The following is a 19,687-nucleotide window of genomic DNA, read 5'->3' as shown; positions in this document are numbered from 1 at the left end:
GTTGCAAACAATCTGAGTAACTGTTGAGCTTCCCCTTTTGAAATTAACACAGTTAAAAAAAATAAAAAATTAAGAAAATGCATGAAAACTCTACTGCCATGGAGAAATAGTTTGCAAGCACCTGAGATGAAAAGGTACTCTTATGACTTAAAATATGCTTCCTCAATTTCAGTGCATGCATGAAGTTGAGGTAAGGGAAACCTGGTTATTTTCATGTGCCCTGTTTTCCTTAGGGAAAAAACAGAGAGGATTTTATTAGGTACAGTACTGCACAATTAAAAAATAAATCAGTTGAAGTTTTTATTAAATCCCCGTTAACTGAATAATCAGCTCTCGGGGTGTGGGGAGCAGGCTGCTGAAAACAGGAACAGCAGATCAGCTAGAATGCATTCCTTTTTTTGCTAGGCTTTGTATCTTGACACCGAAGGCATCATTCATAAAGATTTGTCTTGCCATGAACCCAAGAGGATCCAATGACACAGAACTGAGGGATGAGTTGAATTAACGGGTGGTTGCAGTTGTCAGCACACCCTTGTACAAGAGCTACCACTGCCAGGTCTGACAGTCTGGGAAAATGCACAGAGGGGTGCTCAGTCACTTCCTTCACCATGAGGCTGTACTTTTAAATTTTATGCTGCATCTTACATATTGTCTGTTGCTCCTAAGCTGAATTGCAGAGGATTGGTCATGGAAAGCTGAAAGGGTATGGCTGTTACATGCAGGTGTATGATTCCTACCACAGAAATGTACCCCAGAACCAGGGGCATCATGGCTGTGTAAATGTCTCTGGTCCTATAAAACACTTCAGTGTTCTGAGCCTGGGTGGACGTCACTTTCTCTGCAAGTGTGTTCATCCTTAAGTTTTCATGAATGTAAATGTCAAGCATTGCTTTTCCACAATTTACTAAATTAATTTATACAATGAAACTAAATTGTACTGATCTGCAGTTGATTTAACTTCCCATTACAAGGTAGCTATACCCCATCATGTGAGTTAATTAAGTCTGCTCCTTGGACCATTTGTGTTTTGGCAAATCAGCTAATAGATGTCCAACCCTTGCTTAAAGCCATTACTTATTTCAAATCCTGGTAGCAATTCTATTCAGTATGGTTCATTGGCTCAAATATGCCTATACTCATATTTTAACTACTATAGTATTTGCACCGTTCATTATCCTATGAAACATGTTGCTTCTTTTAATAGCGTGTTTAAGCTCAGTAAAATAAAAATGACTTTATGTTATGGAACATGCTCTGAAGCACCGTTGAATAACTCAATTAATACATGTTGCATATAAGTATTTGGGCAAAACAAATGCTTAGAAGAGAATTTTTTTATTTTATTGCAACCTTACACTGTTGAGTTTCATGACAGGTTGTTGCTCTTGGCAACAGCCTTAATATGTCATAGAACGCAGTGAGAAAATTGTATTTTAATCTATAAAAATATCCAGTTGTTTTCTTTCAGCATATATTGTTACACAGTTGATTACGACTGGATTTTACAGGTGTAACATGAATTAGATTGATATGAATGCATGAAAATATTAGAAATACTATGTTTGTTTGCCACCAGGAACCAAAATATATTGGAATATCACTAATAGGATTAAAAGACAAGAAGTGAGATCAAGGCAATGCTGGAATTGTGACCTCCAGAAATTAAATATCTGGTCTCACAGGATCTCTAGAAATCCTACTCTCAGTCTTGTTACTATTATTGGTACTCAAGCACCAATTAGATGATGGTGGCATGGCTTCTGATAAAGGTCATAGCTCTCCAATTATTTTGGTTAGGAATTTATTAAGTAGATCAGACTTCCAAGGAACTGGCTGGAACTCATCCAGAATCACAACCAATTTGTGCAAATTGTTTAGCTTTCATCAATCAGTCAGAGCTAGCACCTTTATGTCGCTTCTTTTGTCTTCTTGCTTTCAGTACTTAGCTCATTTAATTAGGGTATCCAGAGGTAATTATCAATACAATGCTATACAGTGAGAATGACAGTTTTGGAATCAATCTCTTGCCTCTAGGAATACAGCTAAGCACAAAAGAGGTAAGGGTGCTACTTAACAGAGAAAGCTAGTAGTTTTTATTCCTGTGTGCAGCTTATCTTGAGGCTGACCACTAAAAACCTGGGTTTTTTTAGCTAATGCACTTTTTATCATTCTCAAACCCCCTACCCCTGGCACCTCCCCCCCCCTCTTGATCATTCATCTTTATCTCATTTTGAACATTACCAAATAGCCTTATGGGTGGGGTTTGTAGGCTAGCTAGCTTGGGAACTCCCTTTCAGATCTTCAAAATATGACCTAACCTTTTTCTCTGAAGTACTGCTCTATAAAATGTCTTGCTAGTAGAACAAAGTAATACCCCCTTTGTCAAAAAGAGATAATAGATGTATAGCTACTACTAGACTTCACTGTGCTTCATCAATTTCTTCTGCCTTGGCAGCCCCCAGACGACTGAAGCTATGCTGTCTGACGATTTATGGTAGATGAGTTTTCCGTTAAACAGAGGAGAGATCAGATACACGATCTTCTCTACTATACGTATCTAATCTTTGTCTTAATAAAACTAGTACATTTTACAGGAAAATATTTCACCTAGAATTTTCTTCTTGTGTGCTGTTTCACAAGACATTTATGACCTTATCTACCTATATAACCCTCATGGTCTATTTGGAAGGCAGCCAGGGATGCCATCTGTAAAAAGAAAAAGTTGTGAAGTTACCAAGGAACATTTTCCTGTTCTCCTCAAGCAAAATATTTCTGACAGATGTTATGGATTTTCAGTGCTTTGATTCTTAGCTTCAATTCTCTTGCAGTCCTTTGTCCCTCAAAGGCTTTTTCTTTGAAGACATTCAAGCCTCAGTAAGCACAAATAATAAATATATAAATAAATAAACCCCCCAAACGCCTGACTTATATTCACACACAGTTTCAGAATTAGTACCAATTATTAAGGAGGAACTATTATCATTAATCTCATAGGACTGGTTTTCTGTTGAACACTGAGGTATCATCTGGAACTGAAACAGTTAGCAAGTGGAATCAATCAACTTACAAAGTTTTTGTATTAATAATACAGTTTAGTGGAATAGCCATAGTATTTTAAGGTGCGCTTGTAGATAAACAAGATGTTAGGTGGTTTGTATGAAGTTTTCAAGTGTAAAGCAATTTTTTTGCCCTTGGTTGTGCAAATGTTTGAGATTGGGCAAGACTTTGCTACAGTACATATCTCCATACTTGAGGAATATGAGAAAGGCATCCCACCAATGTCAAATGCAGTATAAAAAATGTGGTTCTCTAAATCTTACATTAACTCACCTGCTGCAGCCTCTTTGTTTGCAAATAGTTTATTGTCAACTGCCAAACTTATGTCAAAGAACACTTCTTCTTCATCTCTGTCTGCATCAAACTAAAAAAAAAAAAAAAAGACGACACTGCTTACTACTTGGCTGAACATCAACATGTAATATGATTTCTCACCCCAAGCCTTCTTGATAAAAAAATTTTCAGCAACTTCTGAATTGTCTGAAACCAATTTTTGTGACATGTATGTGTGTAAAATTTCTTCAAGTAGTTGAGCAAAATTCTTAGCAAAAAGGTTTTTTTGAAAGTCCCCTATTATATAGAAAAGAAAGCTTTCCTTGCTCTCGCACTAGCAGAAAATGTATTAGCTCAATGATAAACTAATAAAATCAGGAAAGCAATGTCCTTTAAAATTCAAATAACTTATTACCATTTTAAACTTTTTTGTTTATTCTATCTTTTGCCTGAATTCTGATACTGATTCTCCCAAGTTTTTTCTCAGCTCTGACAGGTTTCTTTTAATGGCCAGGTGACATGCTTGACAGTGCGTTTGTGTTTTATCTTATCACGTTTATCAAGCTTCATTCATTTAGATGATCACTTATTGAAGCCTCCTTTGGAAAAAAGACTAGGACATTTTATTACTGTTGCTCTGGACTTTTTCTTATTTCTTGAATTGAGGCCAGGCATGTTACTATGGAAGAAGGGAATACTGTAACCTCGAGTTACAGGAGCAAGCAAATAATGGTCACATCATATGGCTGTCATTCAGTGCATGCCACCCTGCATAATAGTCACTATTTTCAATAGTTCTGTATCTTCAGTGTAATGTTTTAACATGCAGAATGAGTCCCAGGGCAAAAAGCATTACACTAGTGATGCAAGCTCATGAACTTCAGTGGGCTCTTTCTTCCAAGACTCTTAAGCACCTTTTCAGATGTCTCATCAATACCTGCCTGTCTCATGGCTTTTCACTACCTATTATTTTTACCATGGAGAAAGAAGTTGAAACCCTACTAGGAATGTTGCTGCAGAAGCTAACATTTATAGAGATGAAGTTGTTTTGGAATATCTATCTCAGACTATAGCATGATAGTGAGTTAATTTTAGAGAGATACTGAATTACTTGTCTAACACCCATCACTGCAAAATCAGTATCACTCTTTTCATTATGCCTTATGATGACTTATGTATTATCTATATTACTTAAGCTGTTCAGTTGCTGGTAATGAAATTCACTTTCTTATGGAATTTTCTGTCATCAACTCAAGGTAAACTCAGAGGGAAGTATCAGCCCAAAAATAATTATTTAGAGTGGCAAATGTCAGAAATAGTTCAAAACTAGGGAAAGAACATCAAAGAGACAAAGAATGATTCTACAAACTGAGTCTATGTGAACGAAAGAAAATGGAAGCTTGTGGGAGGCCAGAGTATACTAGAGAGAGGCAACCATTGTAGAAAGTTTCCTGCCAACAAGCATAACTCTCAACACCTGTCTGAGTGCTCAAATCCTAATTGATTTAGTCCTGATTTAACTCTTTAAGGTCTTAATATTTAGCTTTATGCTTAGCTCAGCTCTAGAGTTCATTTCCATCACAGACAAGCCTACTATACCTATCAATACACGGAGGTTTCTGACTGGTTCTTGAAATGGAGTTTCTGGCTCTGACCTGAGGACCACTCGGATTCATTCTGTGATGCAGCACCGTTGTCCACCTGTCTGGGCAGACATTTAGCTATTCTTGAGGAGTTCTTTTGCCATTCAGTATTAACCAAAACTCAAAGCATTATTTTTTATTTATAAAGCAGAAATTTGTGTTTATCTATTAGAAAGATTACACCTTAACTTGTGTCAAAACTGAGGCTTGTGGAAGAACAGGTCTTAAATGAAGCTGTTGCACTGCTGTTGGACAATTTATTATCCATGCAAAAAGAGCAGCTTTGGAATGTGTGTCTCCAAGGAAGTGTGGGGATATGCTTTTCTTCTGTCACTTCTCAGCAAAAAATGTACGCATTTCATTAGATATGCTAGGGAAGACATATCATATAATATGATGTTTGCAGGTATGTGTATGCATAAAAACGAGTAAATTGTAATCAGGTCATGTCTGATTGTTACTGTGTAGGTCACACCACACTTGAAGAGATGACAGGCTTGCTTTCTCATTAGTAGCATTCCTCTGAATAATCCAGTTTACCATGAAAAAACACATGATCAATCTCAAAATGTTCTGAAGGTTCTAAGAATTTGAAACATCAACCTCCTCCATTCAAAGAACACCAGCTGTGCTTCAGTACTCTGAAAAATCTGGGCTTTGTAATGAAAGCCTATGTTGTCACCCAAAGAAGACCAATTATTTGAAGCTTGCGCACAGACTCAGTTTTCCACTCACTAAATGAGAATTGTAATACCCTGAGCTACAGGAAGGCAAGGTAGCTTTCACACAGAAATTATTTTTGAAAGTAACCATGTGAGTTCTGTACCTCACTGAATTGCTAAACATTTTAAAATTAAATCCTTTGATAATTATTGGAGGCTTGAATAAAACATAAAAGGTACTCAAACCTATTCACAAAGAACAAACAGTAAAACTCTACTTTTAGCAGAACATGTCTCAATCAATTGGTTGCTTTCCCTACTGAAAACAAATCCCTACTTGCTTCAAAACACAGCTCTTTGCAACTAAATTATCTACTGGTATCTTTATGGATGGCTCAATTTAATTATAGTCAAGGCCTATGTTTTATAGAAATATAATTTTATTAAACATGCCACTGAAAGCATTTGCAATACATAAGACATGTTAACTGTATTGTTGTCTGAATTGACATAATCTTTACCGGTGATCCAGGAAGAAGCAAATTATTTCTTCCCTGTGAAGTCAGTGGTGTCTGAGGTCTGAACTCACTCTACAGTGTTTCCCTCAATGAGGCACTAATGGGGTTTTTTTGTACTTGGCTATCTCTGTTTTATTGCGGCAAGAAAAGATGAGGGAGGACCTCTGAGGACAAGAGAATCATATTTCTTTAAGAAACCAGCCTAAATCTCTGAGCCAAGACAGGTTTCACAGACCTTTCTGAAGCACATTTGGGGGCTATGCTTGGTAAAAATCCAGTAAAGTCCTTTTCCTGCCCAACATATACATGTGAAAGCTGCAGGGCAGCAATCCACATCACTTCTATGAGTGGTCCTGATTCCAAGATTTATCTCCCTGTGATGAAGGAAAGTACGAGAAGCTTTTTCTACCTTCTTTCTCCTGTCAGTTAATTAATGGTGTTTCTGCAGGAGGAAGAGTTAATACAGCATCATGTGGGAGGATGTGAATTTACCACACTCACATGCTGTAGTTAACAGTACACGCTGTTCTGCTCCCACCTGATTTGGGGGAACACATCCCAAGGATTAAAGCAGGAACAAGAACAGATCCCTGAAGTCTCCAAGATTTCTTTTACTTGAGTTTCAGATAGTTTTGCTTTGCTCTGACACTATGATTTAGTAAAGAAATGACTAGTAGAAGTCATGTACTTCAGTGTAGATTGATTTTATTATTTTTTTAAATCAATGATGACCGGCATAATGATGAATTTTCTGGAAAGTTTATCCCAGTTTCACATGAACATTGTTGAATTGGAGGATTTGATGCTGGCACAGTGCTATATATAAAAATGATGGAAAATATTTTCTAGATCTTCTTCATAGTAAATTATTGTTCTAGGGGAAGCAGGATATACTTGCTGCTCTCAGGGAGAAAATGATTAGTGTTTCTGAATAAGTAGCCAACAAATCCTAGCAGGAGCTTCACAGAAAAACTGTCCAAGTTGTTGAACGTTGCAAATTTCCCTGGTCAATGATGATAAATGGAGGTTTGGTAATACCACATATTGAGTTGAAGAAAAAAGTGCACAGCTCCTTCCTCATGTCTATCTGTGTCAAGCATCAAGAAAACTGAAGTTAACTAGAATTTTGGGTGAGGGTGAAGTCATTCAGCCTCGCACTGCCCCCCACAGACTGATTCACCCCCAGTGACACTGCTGGTCTTTGCAGGTGGTTTGTCCAAAATAACAGCCTCAAAATAGGGGATCATAATAGCCTTTCAAATTGGAGTACAGAAAAACTAGAAATAAATCTGGTTGCAGCAGATTCACAAGAAATTCTTGTCTGTGCACTTTGAAATAAAGTTAGAAATGGAGAAAGCATAAATAAATCCCAAGCAAATAGATGTAGTTAAAAGCATTTGCAACAGTAGATGAAAATGTCCTCTATTTTAGAACATGATGGATGTCAATGAAAACAAAATAAGCCATGTCCAAATTAAAATAACAACACTGGGCTAATTGCTCTATGGCAATATCTCCATCCACCTCAAAATCAAACAGGATTACAGGAATTGGATGATGAATGCTCTATTTGCTCTCTTTGCAGGCAAAAACTTCAACAATATCTGCAATTCATAGACATCTGAGTGTTTTCTCTGTCACTGAAACATGTCACTTGAAGAAATGTCCAAAATACTGTACATTCAAAGGTACAGGTGATCTGATTATCAGACCCACTTGCTACAAGTAAGATGGTATTCATATGTGCTCTTTGGATCTCTTGGTCTTGTCTCAGTAGGAAGTTACTTGTCACTGGTCTTCAAGAGCAGAAGTGAGTACAGTGTGCTGAGCCTCTGACCATTGCAGTCAGCGCTAGTCAGGAAAAAAAAACAGAGTTGCTTTGAGTTGTTCTTTTAAGTCACTTCCTCAGGTACAGACCTTCTTGTGATGTTTGACTAATTTTTGGCTGTGGAAAATAGGCCATCAGACCTCCAGTCATAAATAGGATAGGGGATTTTTTTTCGCAGACAAAGCAATTTCTGAAGGGAGATTTATAGTGAACAATTAAGTGAACAGGAGTTTGGTTGTGCTGCTTAGTCAGAGGGTCTAATTAGATGTATCAGCAGGAATGCTGAATGTAAGCCAAGTATTAACATTGCGGTGTTTGGCTCAGGGGTGATAGCTCCTGGATGCTCAGTGCAGTGCTAATATCCACAGCTGATGAACTGGAGGGAATTCCAGATGGGCTCTGAGAATGATTATTTGACTACCATGTCTAATAAGTGAAGGATTAGGGCTGAGATCAAAGGCTGAAAAATTAATGTTTCCTGTACCTTTCCATAGGAAACAGAAATTTTAGAAAAAGTTGTTATATCCAGCAGACAAACTTGTAAGATGCAAGGATGAAGAGCAAGTGAGACAAATCCAGAACTGAAGCAAGCAGCAAAATTTATTCTGCTGCCAGTTTCTTTTCTGCTTAATTAATCATAATTGGCAACGGATTACCTATGATTTGAATGTTTTAAAGATTGTTCCTAAAAAGAAAAATAGTAATAAATTCAAATTCAAATAGGAATTAACTCAGGAAAGTCTGCAGTCTAAAAATTGCTCTACATAGCCATAGCTGTCACTTCTGGCTTTATAATCTATTAACCAGCTATACATGGAAGTGAAACACAATTGTTTAGGAAGTGGACAAATCATCCATATATTATCACCTGCAACAGAAGAATTTCTTTTTAAATAAAAAAAAAAAAAAGCATAGTAAGCCACAGAAAAGAAATCATGGCTTCTGGTATCACAGTTATCCCATGCTTTTAAGAGATACCTAGTTTAGAAGTCAGATTGTACCACTCTTCTTGAAGCGTTGGTATTTTTTGGTTGAAAAGTTGACAATCCTTTAGCTAGTAACATAAAGAGATTTGTAAGATTGAGCAAGTTATAATGATTTTCAGGTGGCAGTGGCTACAAATGTGACAAAAACAGCTCACTATTTTTATTCAAACTGGTTTAGGCATGGGTTTGCTCCTGAAGGACTGAAAACAAGTAAGACTAGTTTTATTTTACCCTTGGTAATACTAAAAGGTGAAGTGAGACACACACTTCGAATGTGTAGGTGCTGCTTTATGATTTTCAGACACCCACACAGAAATCCCTTTATTTTTCCATCCCTAGTCTGCTTTTCTTAATCATTACAAGCTAATTGACTTGTGCAGTTACTTCTAGAGAACTGTGGAAAATGCAAAAGAAAAAAAATCAGCAACATGGGAAAACAGCAAAGAAATATGTGAGGTAAAACATATAAGGTAGGATAATAACCACTGGGAAGGGAGGACAAGAAAAAAATTGAAGCCTTGTACAGGTAAAATAATAAGCAGAGGAACAGAAGAACGGAACTAGAATATGCAGACTGGGAGATCAGGGAATATTTCCCTATTATGAACTACTTTTAATGATACTCTTTCAAAAAAAACCACAAACAAAAAACCTTCAAACATAAAATGAAGGGGAGAGGACATAGGGGAGATAGATTTCTCTGTAATCCATTCTCTAGTTCTATTATCTTACTTTTATATCAAATACTCTGAAATCTGATATTGTATCACAAAAGAAAAACTACAACTGAAATTACAGTAGAGCTCACCAGTGATTTATAAAAAATTATGCAGTTAGCAGAGGTAATAAATTGGTGTAAAGCAGAAATTTAGAAAAGAAACTGAATCGGAGATTTTACCACCATTATTAAAATCCTAAGGAATACTGCGGGTTTTCTAAAATAAACCACTTAACACCTTATTTTTTTACCTCAGGAGTTCCACAGAGGATTCATAAATCACCGCAGAGTCCCCATACTTCTATCACTAGAGTTTCTCAAGTTCCACTTGTCATGCAAGTGTCTATTGCTATGAGTGCTACTTGTAAACAAGCATGAGGGTGAATGTTCACCAGCCCTGAGTGGAGCTGACAGTTCTGTAGGGGCTGCTGCTAGCTTTTGTATGTCCCAAATTCATTTACTCAAAATAGGTGCAATGTGAAGCCACTAACTACATAATTTTTGAACACATTAGGTGCACAGAAGAAATCTAGTATGATATGAAAAAATTAAAATTAAACCATCAAATTCAAATAACATCTTCCAGTAACATTAGCGAGAACTGAAATGACCCCCAAAAAGTAAAATACACAGTTACAATGGAAACTTAACAGCTAATTTAACTGCCTTATACCACAAAATGTGAAAATATGAACATTCACACCCATGCACACAGACAGATCAAACCTGCTCTGCTCATCTAGAAACAAAGAGATGGACCCCGAATAGATTTAGGAATTTTGTTACAGCTGATATGAAATGCAAAAATGTCAGAATCTGGCCCATTCCCATCTTAGTATGAAAGAGGATATCTTGGGACACTTGCAGTTTGATTGCTGATCACCTCCCTTTTCTATTAATTTGGCAGTATATAAATAATGCAGTTACTACAAAAGAGAGGCTTTGGGGTTTTTTTGTTCTTAAAGTGATTTTCTGTTATTTCATGCTAAACTCAAGAACTTAGTGCTATGGCACACAAGTGTGGAAATGTTCTGACAGTTTAATTCCTTTCACAGTAAAACTCTGTTAAGCCAGCATCCATACTTGTATTATGGAACAGTATGACACCAAGTAAATGGTATGTCTTATCTGAAGAAACAATTAACAGTAAGCAGAAGTAATAGCCCGTCTTTGTAGGTTTATGTGGAGTAATAGCTTTTGATAGGCAGAAAGAGGGAGAAGTTCTATCGTTATGCTGTGATCATGTTGAGCAACACCCTGACTTACATCAGTTTTCAGCTGTTAAAAATGAGCGCCTCGGGCAATGTGGTGTTCAGAGTTGATGGGAAAGTCACCATGCAATTATGGGCCCTTGTAGACCAGAAAATGGGCAAATTGAAGGAGAGCTAGATTTGATTGGGGGTGAGGGGAGAAACCAATAATTTGGTGGCATGGTAGGTAGAAAATTAATGAACAGGGGCAGGGGGGCAGAAGGCAATTACTTGTTTGGTAGGGAAGCTGATGGAGGGAGAGTGGTGCCACAGGTGGAACATACATACTTTCCATAACACTAAGATGCAAAGCCCTTCTGTCTGAGCAGATACTTAAGAGCACTCGCTGTTTTTTTCTTCCCAATAAGGATATTCATCTGGATGGCTGGTGACTGTTATGTGGAAAGCAAATATATTGCTGTTTTATTTCTAAAATCACTTTTGTATCATGTTTTCCATTTCCTCAGAGGGGCTCTGAGCTTCCAATAGGCGTTGTCCTCCACTATATATATGTATCTCTTTAACTTTTTAAAGCTGAAGTCAATTTAACATAGTGATAATTCAAAATGTTTCGACCATTTCTCTACACTACTGTGACTCCTACAATAAATATTCTATTTCTCTCTGAAGTTGTCGTCAGGAATCGGAACTGAATTAGGCAGCATATGCGTGAGTTCACATAGTATTTAAGGGACATGATCTGCATGTTTGTTTTGGGTTATCTGACTTGTCGACTTCAAGTAACTTTTCAAGCTATAAATACAGCCACCATCTCTACATATCAACTCTCTAAGCATATTCACTTTGCCAATGATTGAGAACTTGCACCTTGACATGTATTACATCTGTCCACCAGCCTCTACAGCACAGTCAACTATATTAATTATTTTTGAAGATTAATTAAAGACAAAGAGATGCTTTAGCAAATGCACATATAGAGACCTTTTCTACCTTGAAAGCACAAACACTTTTTCTCATTTTAAAAAATATGCATTCCACTGTTAGAGTAATTTGCACTATGCGTTTACTTTTTGAAGGAAATTGCCTTTAAAGAGGCAAATGGTATTACAAAGAACGAGAGCAGTGGTGTCAAGCATCAAGACAGATCACTACTGAAGAGCCTGAATGGAAAACTGAATTACAGTCTGAGTTAGGAGATGCTCCATGATTTACTTGTTACTCTGTTCCTGTAGAACCCAGGAAAAAATTCAGCCTGAGGGAGAGATCATCTTATTCTCACCTCCACCGGGTCTAGAATAAATTGTTTGATTTTTTACTTTAATGCACCTAACCCTAAAGGAAGGGGAAAGATATTACTGATTACAGTCAGGTATGACTGGATGCCGTCCAAATCTTCATACGGCTTTAACAGCCCTCTGTGTCTTAGGTTGCAATATCTTTTCTTTCCTCTTATATTACTGGAGCTCACAGTGATGTTGCAAATCATGAAGCATTAATGTAAAATTCAGTGTTTTGAAACATAGACAAAGGACAGAGCAGTACAAACAAGTTGCATGAAACTCAGTCAATAACAGCTGTATTTGTCAGTTTGCTACACACAGCTCAGTGACATTACAGGAAGATCTAGAACGACCCAACTCTTTCCCATATGCCTTTGTTTTTTCATTCCACAGCAATAATGCTTGTCCTCCAGTAGTTTTTCTTCCATCTTTATCTGGGAAGACTTCTGATAGGACTTGGATGTGTCCTTGTTCTTTAGAAGTTCATGGGAGCTCAGCCTATTTCATAAAAACCAAGAAACTCTTTGGGAATAAACCAGTTAAGGACCAGTTGATACAGCGTAATTCCCCTACTTCCTCCAATACCATGAGATGGGTACTGGAATGTTCCCATTCCCAGAGCACCCAGTTCAGTGAAACAGATCTGATTACTAGTATGTTCAAATAAATGCTTTCCTCAATACCTTTAATTTTTAATATTGAGTGCAACAGTACTTTTCAGAAGGAATGATCCCTAAAGCTACAAGACATTAACCAGTATGTTTGTGTGTAGAGAGACTTTTCCTGAATTAAGTTTAAAACATATGTTTTCCTCTGCCTATAGTGCTCCTGGAGCTCCTGTGTCACTGTCCCTTTTGTTTAAAACAAAACCAAACCATTTTCTAGCATCAACTTCCACAGCACATACAGATCGCAGACAGGCACCCAAAATAAATATATAGCAACACTGGTTTCCCAGAAAAGGTCCATGCAAGCAGCAACTGTAATTCAAATAAGGCAACTAAAACAAATTTTAGAAGAACTCGGAAATAAAAGACATTTCTTCCTATAAATATTATTTTCCTCCAGTGATAGTTTGCACTTTGCTTCAATTAAAAGAATTGATACTGCTGCCAAATACACCTAATATTGCCCTTTCAAGATCAATAGTATTTCTCCTGTTGGCTTTTGTGGCAGAAGCTCTAAATGAAAAATACTAAAATATTGTAGGTCTTTGTACTGGGTCTGGCTGAGCCAGAATTGGTTTTCCCCTGTAGCAGCCCTCATGGTGTTGTGTTTTATGTTGGGAGCTGGCAGGGTGTTGATGGCACACTGGTGTTGTGGCTACTGCTGAGTAGTGCTTACACAGCACCAAGGCTCTTTCCAACATTTTCTCCCCCGCAGTGGGACGGGGTGGGCAAGATCTTGGGAGGGGACACAACCAGGACAGCTGACCCGAACTGACCAAAGGGATATTCCACACCATATGATATCTGCTCAAGTATAAAGCGGGGAAAAAGGAGGGAAGGGGGGGGGAGTCGGGTCACGCTTGGTCCTCTGAGGCAACCACTACACCTATTGGAGCCCTGCTTCCTGAGAAGGCCCGACATCGCCTGCTCATGGGAAGTAGAGAATAAATCTGTTTTCTTTTTCTGCTTCCACGTGCGGACCTTTGCTTCGCTTTGCTTATATTAAAACTGCTTTTGTTTTACCCACAAGGGTTGTTTTAGTTTTTTTTTTCCTATCTTATTTTCTTTCCCCTCTTTGCCCTGTTGAGAAAAAAGGTGGAAGGGGGGGAAGTGATAGAGCGACTTGATGGGTACCTGGCATTTAGCCAAGGTCAAACCACCACAGTCCTTTACAACATCATCTAATGGTAACACCTATTACCAAAAATATGATTTTTGCCTTTGTATCATCACAGTTTTCTAAGGCAGAATGCTACCAACTGAAAGCTAACAAGAAAAGGGCTGCATTAAATTCAACTGCAAATTTAGCTACTTAATAAAGCACGAGAACTAATGACTCAGATGCAAGAAAAAGCACAGGGTACACCATAGGCTTAACCATTAGCTGCTGTGGGGTTTTAATATGCAAAATCTACTTTTAATTCAGTAAATAATTTAACATTTGTATGTGTCTAACACCTCAGCATATAGGTTGTTTCATCTGCAATAGTTGTAGTTCTCTGAAGTGGAATTTCAGACTGTAAGAACTAGGACATTTGAAAATTATTAGCTTTTCTACTTTCCTTGGAAGACAAACTTTACTTCCCAGCTAAACAGTTGCTGTGTATTTACATTAATTCTGACCCAGAATAAGCAGTGTTTCCAGTGGTGGTTTCTATATCAATAAATGTCATAAATGGCATTGGAATCCTTGATAATAAGCCTTTCTTTGGTCATCTTGAGCTGAACAGTGCTAAATTTCAATGAATTATTTATCTCTAGAAGCATGACTCATGCCAAACTCAGGATAATATTCAGCAAATGTCAGTTTGATTTCAGGATGGGTTCATAAAACCAACTTCCAATTTCGCTGCCTCAGGAAGGACCTGAATTTGTTTCCTGCAGCAAGAAGTGAGCACACTGCTATTTTAATTTCTGTACCAGAAAGTTCTGTTTAGCTGTCTAAATTATTGGAGCGTGTTGCTTCAGAGCACAAAGGAGACTATTTGATTTATAAATGAAAGCTGGCAAGCTAAGAAGATACTGACAAACACTATTGCTTTAGTCATCACAGAATATGACGTTCTTACATCTAGCATGTATTTTTTGAAAACAAATGTAGGACAAAAGCCCACGTGATTATGTAGGCTGAAAGCATTTTTTAAATATAACAAAAAAGTGGATGAAGTGGAACTGATTGACATAATTTATTTAACTTTCAAAAGCTTTTGACAATATTTCTACCCAGAAGCTATTAAATGAAACATAATTTTAGGGAAGCAATAAATAATAGAATGGGTTTATTAAAAAAAAAAAAAAAAAAAAGCATGAGAAATGTCCAAGGGATGTCTTGACAACAACTAGTACAGAGAATGCCCAGTATATTGATCAAGGAAATAGAAAGTAAAAATCAGAGAATTAGAGTAGCTCACCTACTCTGATTAGGGAAATGAAGTCTGAGAACCAATAGTGTCAAGAAATGCGTGTAATGCGACGGTAGTGTGTGTTGCTGAAGATGAAAAAAAAAAAACTCAAGAAAGATCAAAATGAAGCCTCCATAATCTTTCTTTTAATATAATTTCATAACTTTACCTTTGGCTGTCCACTACCTGTTTGTTTGAGCTAAGTGAATTACAGAATACCTGAAATTCTAACACTTGAGGTCTAACACCACAGTATTAATACACTGTTGAGATATCAATAATCTATTGCAAAAACAAGCCAAACAACCTATATGGAGTATCTATACAACACTATCTATAAAAATGCTATAACTGGCCATTGCTTCAATTTAGACAGAAAATTAGAACTTCTGATATAAAGGAGAATCCACTACTTTACACTTACTAAACAGTAATTATTTTATAAACTGGGGGTTTTCTCTGTATTAAAGTAGCTTCTGGCTATTCTCCACCACCACAGCTCCCTACACCATTGCTATATTTTTCTCTTGGATAAGACTACATCGTGGCACTTCTCACACCATGGCTGTTTTCAATGTCACTTTGTGAAACGGCATACAACTGCAGCTTCTACCCTTCCATTTCCTGCCTAGTGCCAGCATGGGGTTTTTTTCTGATTGTTTCAACCCTTGATTATTTTAGCAGAATAATCTCAATGTTACAGCTGTACAGTGATACTAATTTCTACTGGGATCCTGGCAAAACATAGACAGCAAATTACAAAATTAAGTGGTTTTTTGTAAATTGTCTGCTTTTTGTAACGTAAGTCAGCTCAAAGTGTACGGAAGGTTGAAAAAAAAGTAGTACACCTTCACCACTGTTGTAGTACTGACTAGAACTCAAGTGGTGACTCGACATAATAGATATTTAGCTATAATTTAAGAATTATCAGTTGTTTTTTATTTACCTTAATATAACAGATGTTCAATTTGTTTGCTTTTATTATTAAAATTTTACTATTGATAACATTATTATTAAAACCATTCACATTATCCAGACAGAGTGGATAGCATAGGCTCCATCACACTTATAGACCCTGGAAAACAGGTTGGTTTGGATTCAGGATAGGCTTTAGGAGAAAACATTGATTTGATTTGATTTTCTGCTTCTCAACAGTTAAGAAACAGCTATACAATTATGACTAAGAATTAATGTATGCTTACGTTAGCAACTGAAAATTACTTCAGTATAAGCTTATGGAAGCACTGTTAAAAGCAGCTCAGTGTAAACGGGTACTCTTGCATGCTTCTAAGACACAAAAATGTAAGAAATGAGATATATATGACAAATTCTAAAATTATCTATATTTCATATTGGTCATGATACTCTGAAAAGTTGCAATGTGAATGAGTATAAGCAATACAGTATTTTTACTCAGTAAATGAATGAAGTCTTAAGATGCAATTTATAAGGCTAGAACAAATTCATCATTAAGTGTTGTGATGTTTAGCTTCAATTCATTTGATACTAGGCTTAAAGATATCTTCTACTGCGTTTTTTCTGTTTAAGATTCTACTTAAACAGAAGACATCCAAGAAACTGAAGATTTCTTTACCTTTGCAGTGAAATTACTTAAAATGGAAAAAAAAAAAAAGACAGCGTGAATACATCCCAATTTTTTTTGCTTACAAAAGGAATTGGGGGAGGATTTTAGGTTCCCATTCTCCTTTAACTTGGTTTAAGCTGTAGTAAGATAGAACACAAATTATTTTAAATTTTCTCCTTCTATTTTTTTTTGTTTTAATTCTGAATACAATGACTTGGTTAATCTGACAGTAAAGATCACTTTAAACAAGAAATAATTTCAGATAGTCTTAAACCTGAACCTGTTATATTTAACTCAGTTTTCTGGCATTCTTTGGCTACCTGTCCCATTTTTAAGTAATACAATATATGGCATTGTACTGTGCAGATAGTCAAATTAAGTTCATGTGTCCCATCAAGCATATCCTAATTACTCATCATTAATACAATTCCAATTCCTTCCTTTTGCATATCATAAACATTATTAGATCTTCTAACTCTTATGGAATATTACATCAAAGATAAATTATTTTTCTCATACTAAGGGACACAGTCTTCTCCAATGAGCACAATCAATGTATTGTGCAAGAAGCATCAATACTCAGACTCACTCCAAGTGGATTTGTGATAATTTATAGAACGAAGACAAGATTTGCAGAGTTTTCAAGACAGTTCAGACATGCTAGTTCTTAAAACTACTTTGTAAAATCTTAAGTTGAAACAACGACTGCATTCCATACAGTCATTATTACTAAGGAGGGAAGGAAAATTTCCTTTAGCTTGAACTCGAGTCTTCTAGCTCCCAGAAACTTTTGGAAGTCACTGTCCAAACTTCAAGAGAACTGTAATCTCTTATTTGATTCTATTAGTTTTGAGAGTAGTAAAAGAAGAAAAATAATTTAGAGGCAGATTCTAATTATTTGTAAAGCTTAGTCTGTATTAAAATTATGCCAAGGGAGTAGGTGAACTGACTAAATACAAATACCCCAATAAACAAAAGTTCATATGGACCAGTCTACACTGAACAAACTAGATCTCATTTCCACTAAAAGCCCTCCATTGGGTCTTAGGATGTTGTTGACGTCCTCCTTCTTCCAGCGTGGAAGGCAAGAGTCTACATAGAGACCATTTATACATGCTGGCACTACAAGCAATTGATTTTGCACACCAGCTAATTTTTAACTGATTCCCTGATGTGACCTCAACACTCTCGTACCTCATGTAATGAAGATTCTGGGTACTTGCCTGTGATTTCATTTGCAAAAGGTTTCCTAATACCCTTCTCTGAGCTGTACAACTGTTGTAAATACATAAATACTCACTGAGGTAGAGTGACTCTCTCTACATACTTATGTTCCATCCCTGCTCCAGTTAATAAATTATCACAAGCTTCTATCCCTGCTTAAGACTTTTCTGTTTGTCCTTTTTCATCCTTAAGCCAAATCATGCACTTGAAAAAGGTTACATTCAGGTCTTGTTTCATGCCTCAAGTGTCAGTCATTTTCTAGTAAATCTTCTTCCAGGGCTTTTTTTTTTTTTCATCAGCAAAGTTCACCATGCTTGTGCAATTCATGGGGAAAAAAGGAATTTTTCAATTTTGTCTGAACTTGATCAATGTGAAAAGAGCAACTGTAACCTTTAACTTAAAGAATAATTAATATTTACAAAGTATGTCATCAAAATGGGGTTATAATAAATCGTTGTGCAGCCTTAACAAGAAGCTATCAAATAAATTCTATTGAAAGTTTTCTATAACATAACTGCTTGTTAAGCTAAGGGTTTCAGTAGAGACATCTTCCAAAGAAACACTGACATGATTTCTGTTAACAAGTCCTATCTAACCTATGAAATATCTAGATATGTTTAGCTTACTGTGTATTACACTCACTTCACTAAATTTAGTGATTTTTCTGAGGAGTGGTCTCCTGACTGTAGGTCAAGGATATAATGAATAGTTCTTAAAACCAAACTTATTTCAGAATTCACATGGCTCCTGACCCTCTTTCTAAAGTTCAAGAGATATGAGAGAACATGAATTGCATAAATGAAGAAAAGCTTCCTTCAAGCTCTGTTCACAGTACTGGAATTGAGCTCATTTGTGTCTTGCACCCCATGAACAAGGTCAGAGATGAAAGCTAAAGTACCCACAAAACCTTTAATGGCTATTACAGCAGACTGAGGTGACATACATAGCCTGAAGGACAGCAGAAATAATGTCCCTGTAAAAGAAACTGAAATGAGCTGCCTTGAGTTTGTGTGAATCTATATTATGTAGAATCTATATAGTTAAATTCTTGCAATAGGTGAAGATACAAAGCGGATTATTGGCAATTTTTTCAGTGTATTAAGGACTGATAAATTTAATAAGCAACTTGACTAAAAACTGTATTGCCCACATTCTAGGTTCCCTTGTGGTAAGGACTCTGCGTTTACACAGAAGTCTGTTCTTTTCAGTAGAGCAGACCAAAACAGCACAGAAGGCAGGAAACAGTAGGAAACTAGTGAAAAGTATATTTTTAAATTGCCTAATTGGCATCTTGCAGTGGCAGGCGAGGGAAATGACCTTGGCATTACAAAAACTGTATTATTACCAAAACACAATGGATGGTAGAATGCAAGAAAAGACAAGACCTAACATGCTAGACAGAGCAGAGAATTTTGAAGTACTGGTATTGAAACATGAATGTGAAGCTTCAATTTGACATTCTGTTTAAAAGACAGGAGGAGAAATCCAGTGGAGGACATAATGAAAAAATGTTAAGATTTGCCTAAAATCAACATAATTTTAGCAATTATATTTTAAACAAACCGGATCAATGAGTAATATATGTATGAACAATCCTAAATATATAAATAACTGATCATAACAAGTTACAGT

The 19,687-nt window shown here is 36.5% G+C and overlaps 1 protein-coding gene across 1 annotated transcript in view; it reads right to left on the bottom strand.

Annotated features, from left to right (window-relative positions):
- The window catches only part of AK5 (adenylate kinase 5), a 97,370-nt gene that overhangs the window by 43,640 nt on the left and 34,043 nt on the right, over window positions 1-19,687 (bottom strand). Inside the window, exon 7 of the mRNA XM_074876326.1 lies at window positions 3,331-3,421. Within this exon, the coding sequence (XP_074732427.1) occupies window positions 3,331-3,421 (91 nt within the window). The remainder of the gene's footprint in view (window positions 1-3,330; window positions 3,422-19,687) is intronic.

This window comes from Strix uralensis, chromosome 8 (assembly GCF_047716275.1).
Source record: "Strix uralensis isolate ZFMK-TIS-50842 chromosome 8, bStrUra1, whole genome shotgun sequence".
Taxonomy (NCBI): domain Eukaryota; kingdom Metazoa; phylum Chordata; class Aves; order Strigiformes; family Strigidae; genus Strix; species Strix uralensis.
The sequence above is the reverse complement of the archived record's forward strand: the minus strand, read 5'-3'. Positions and strand labels throughout refer to the sequence as shown.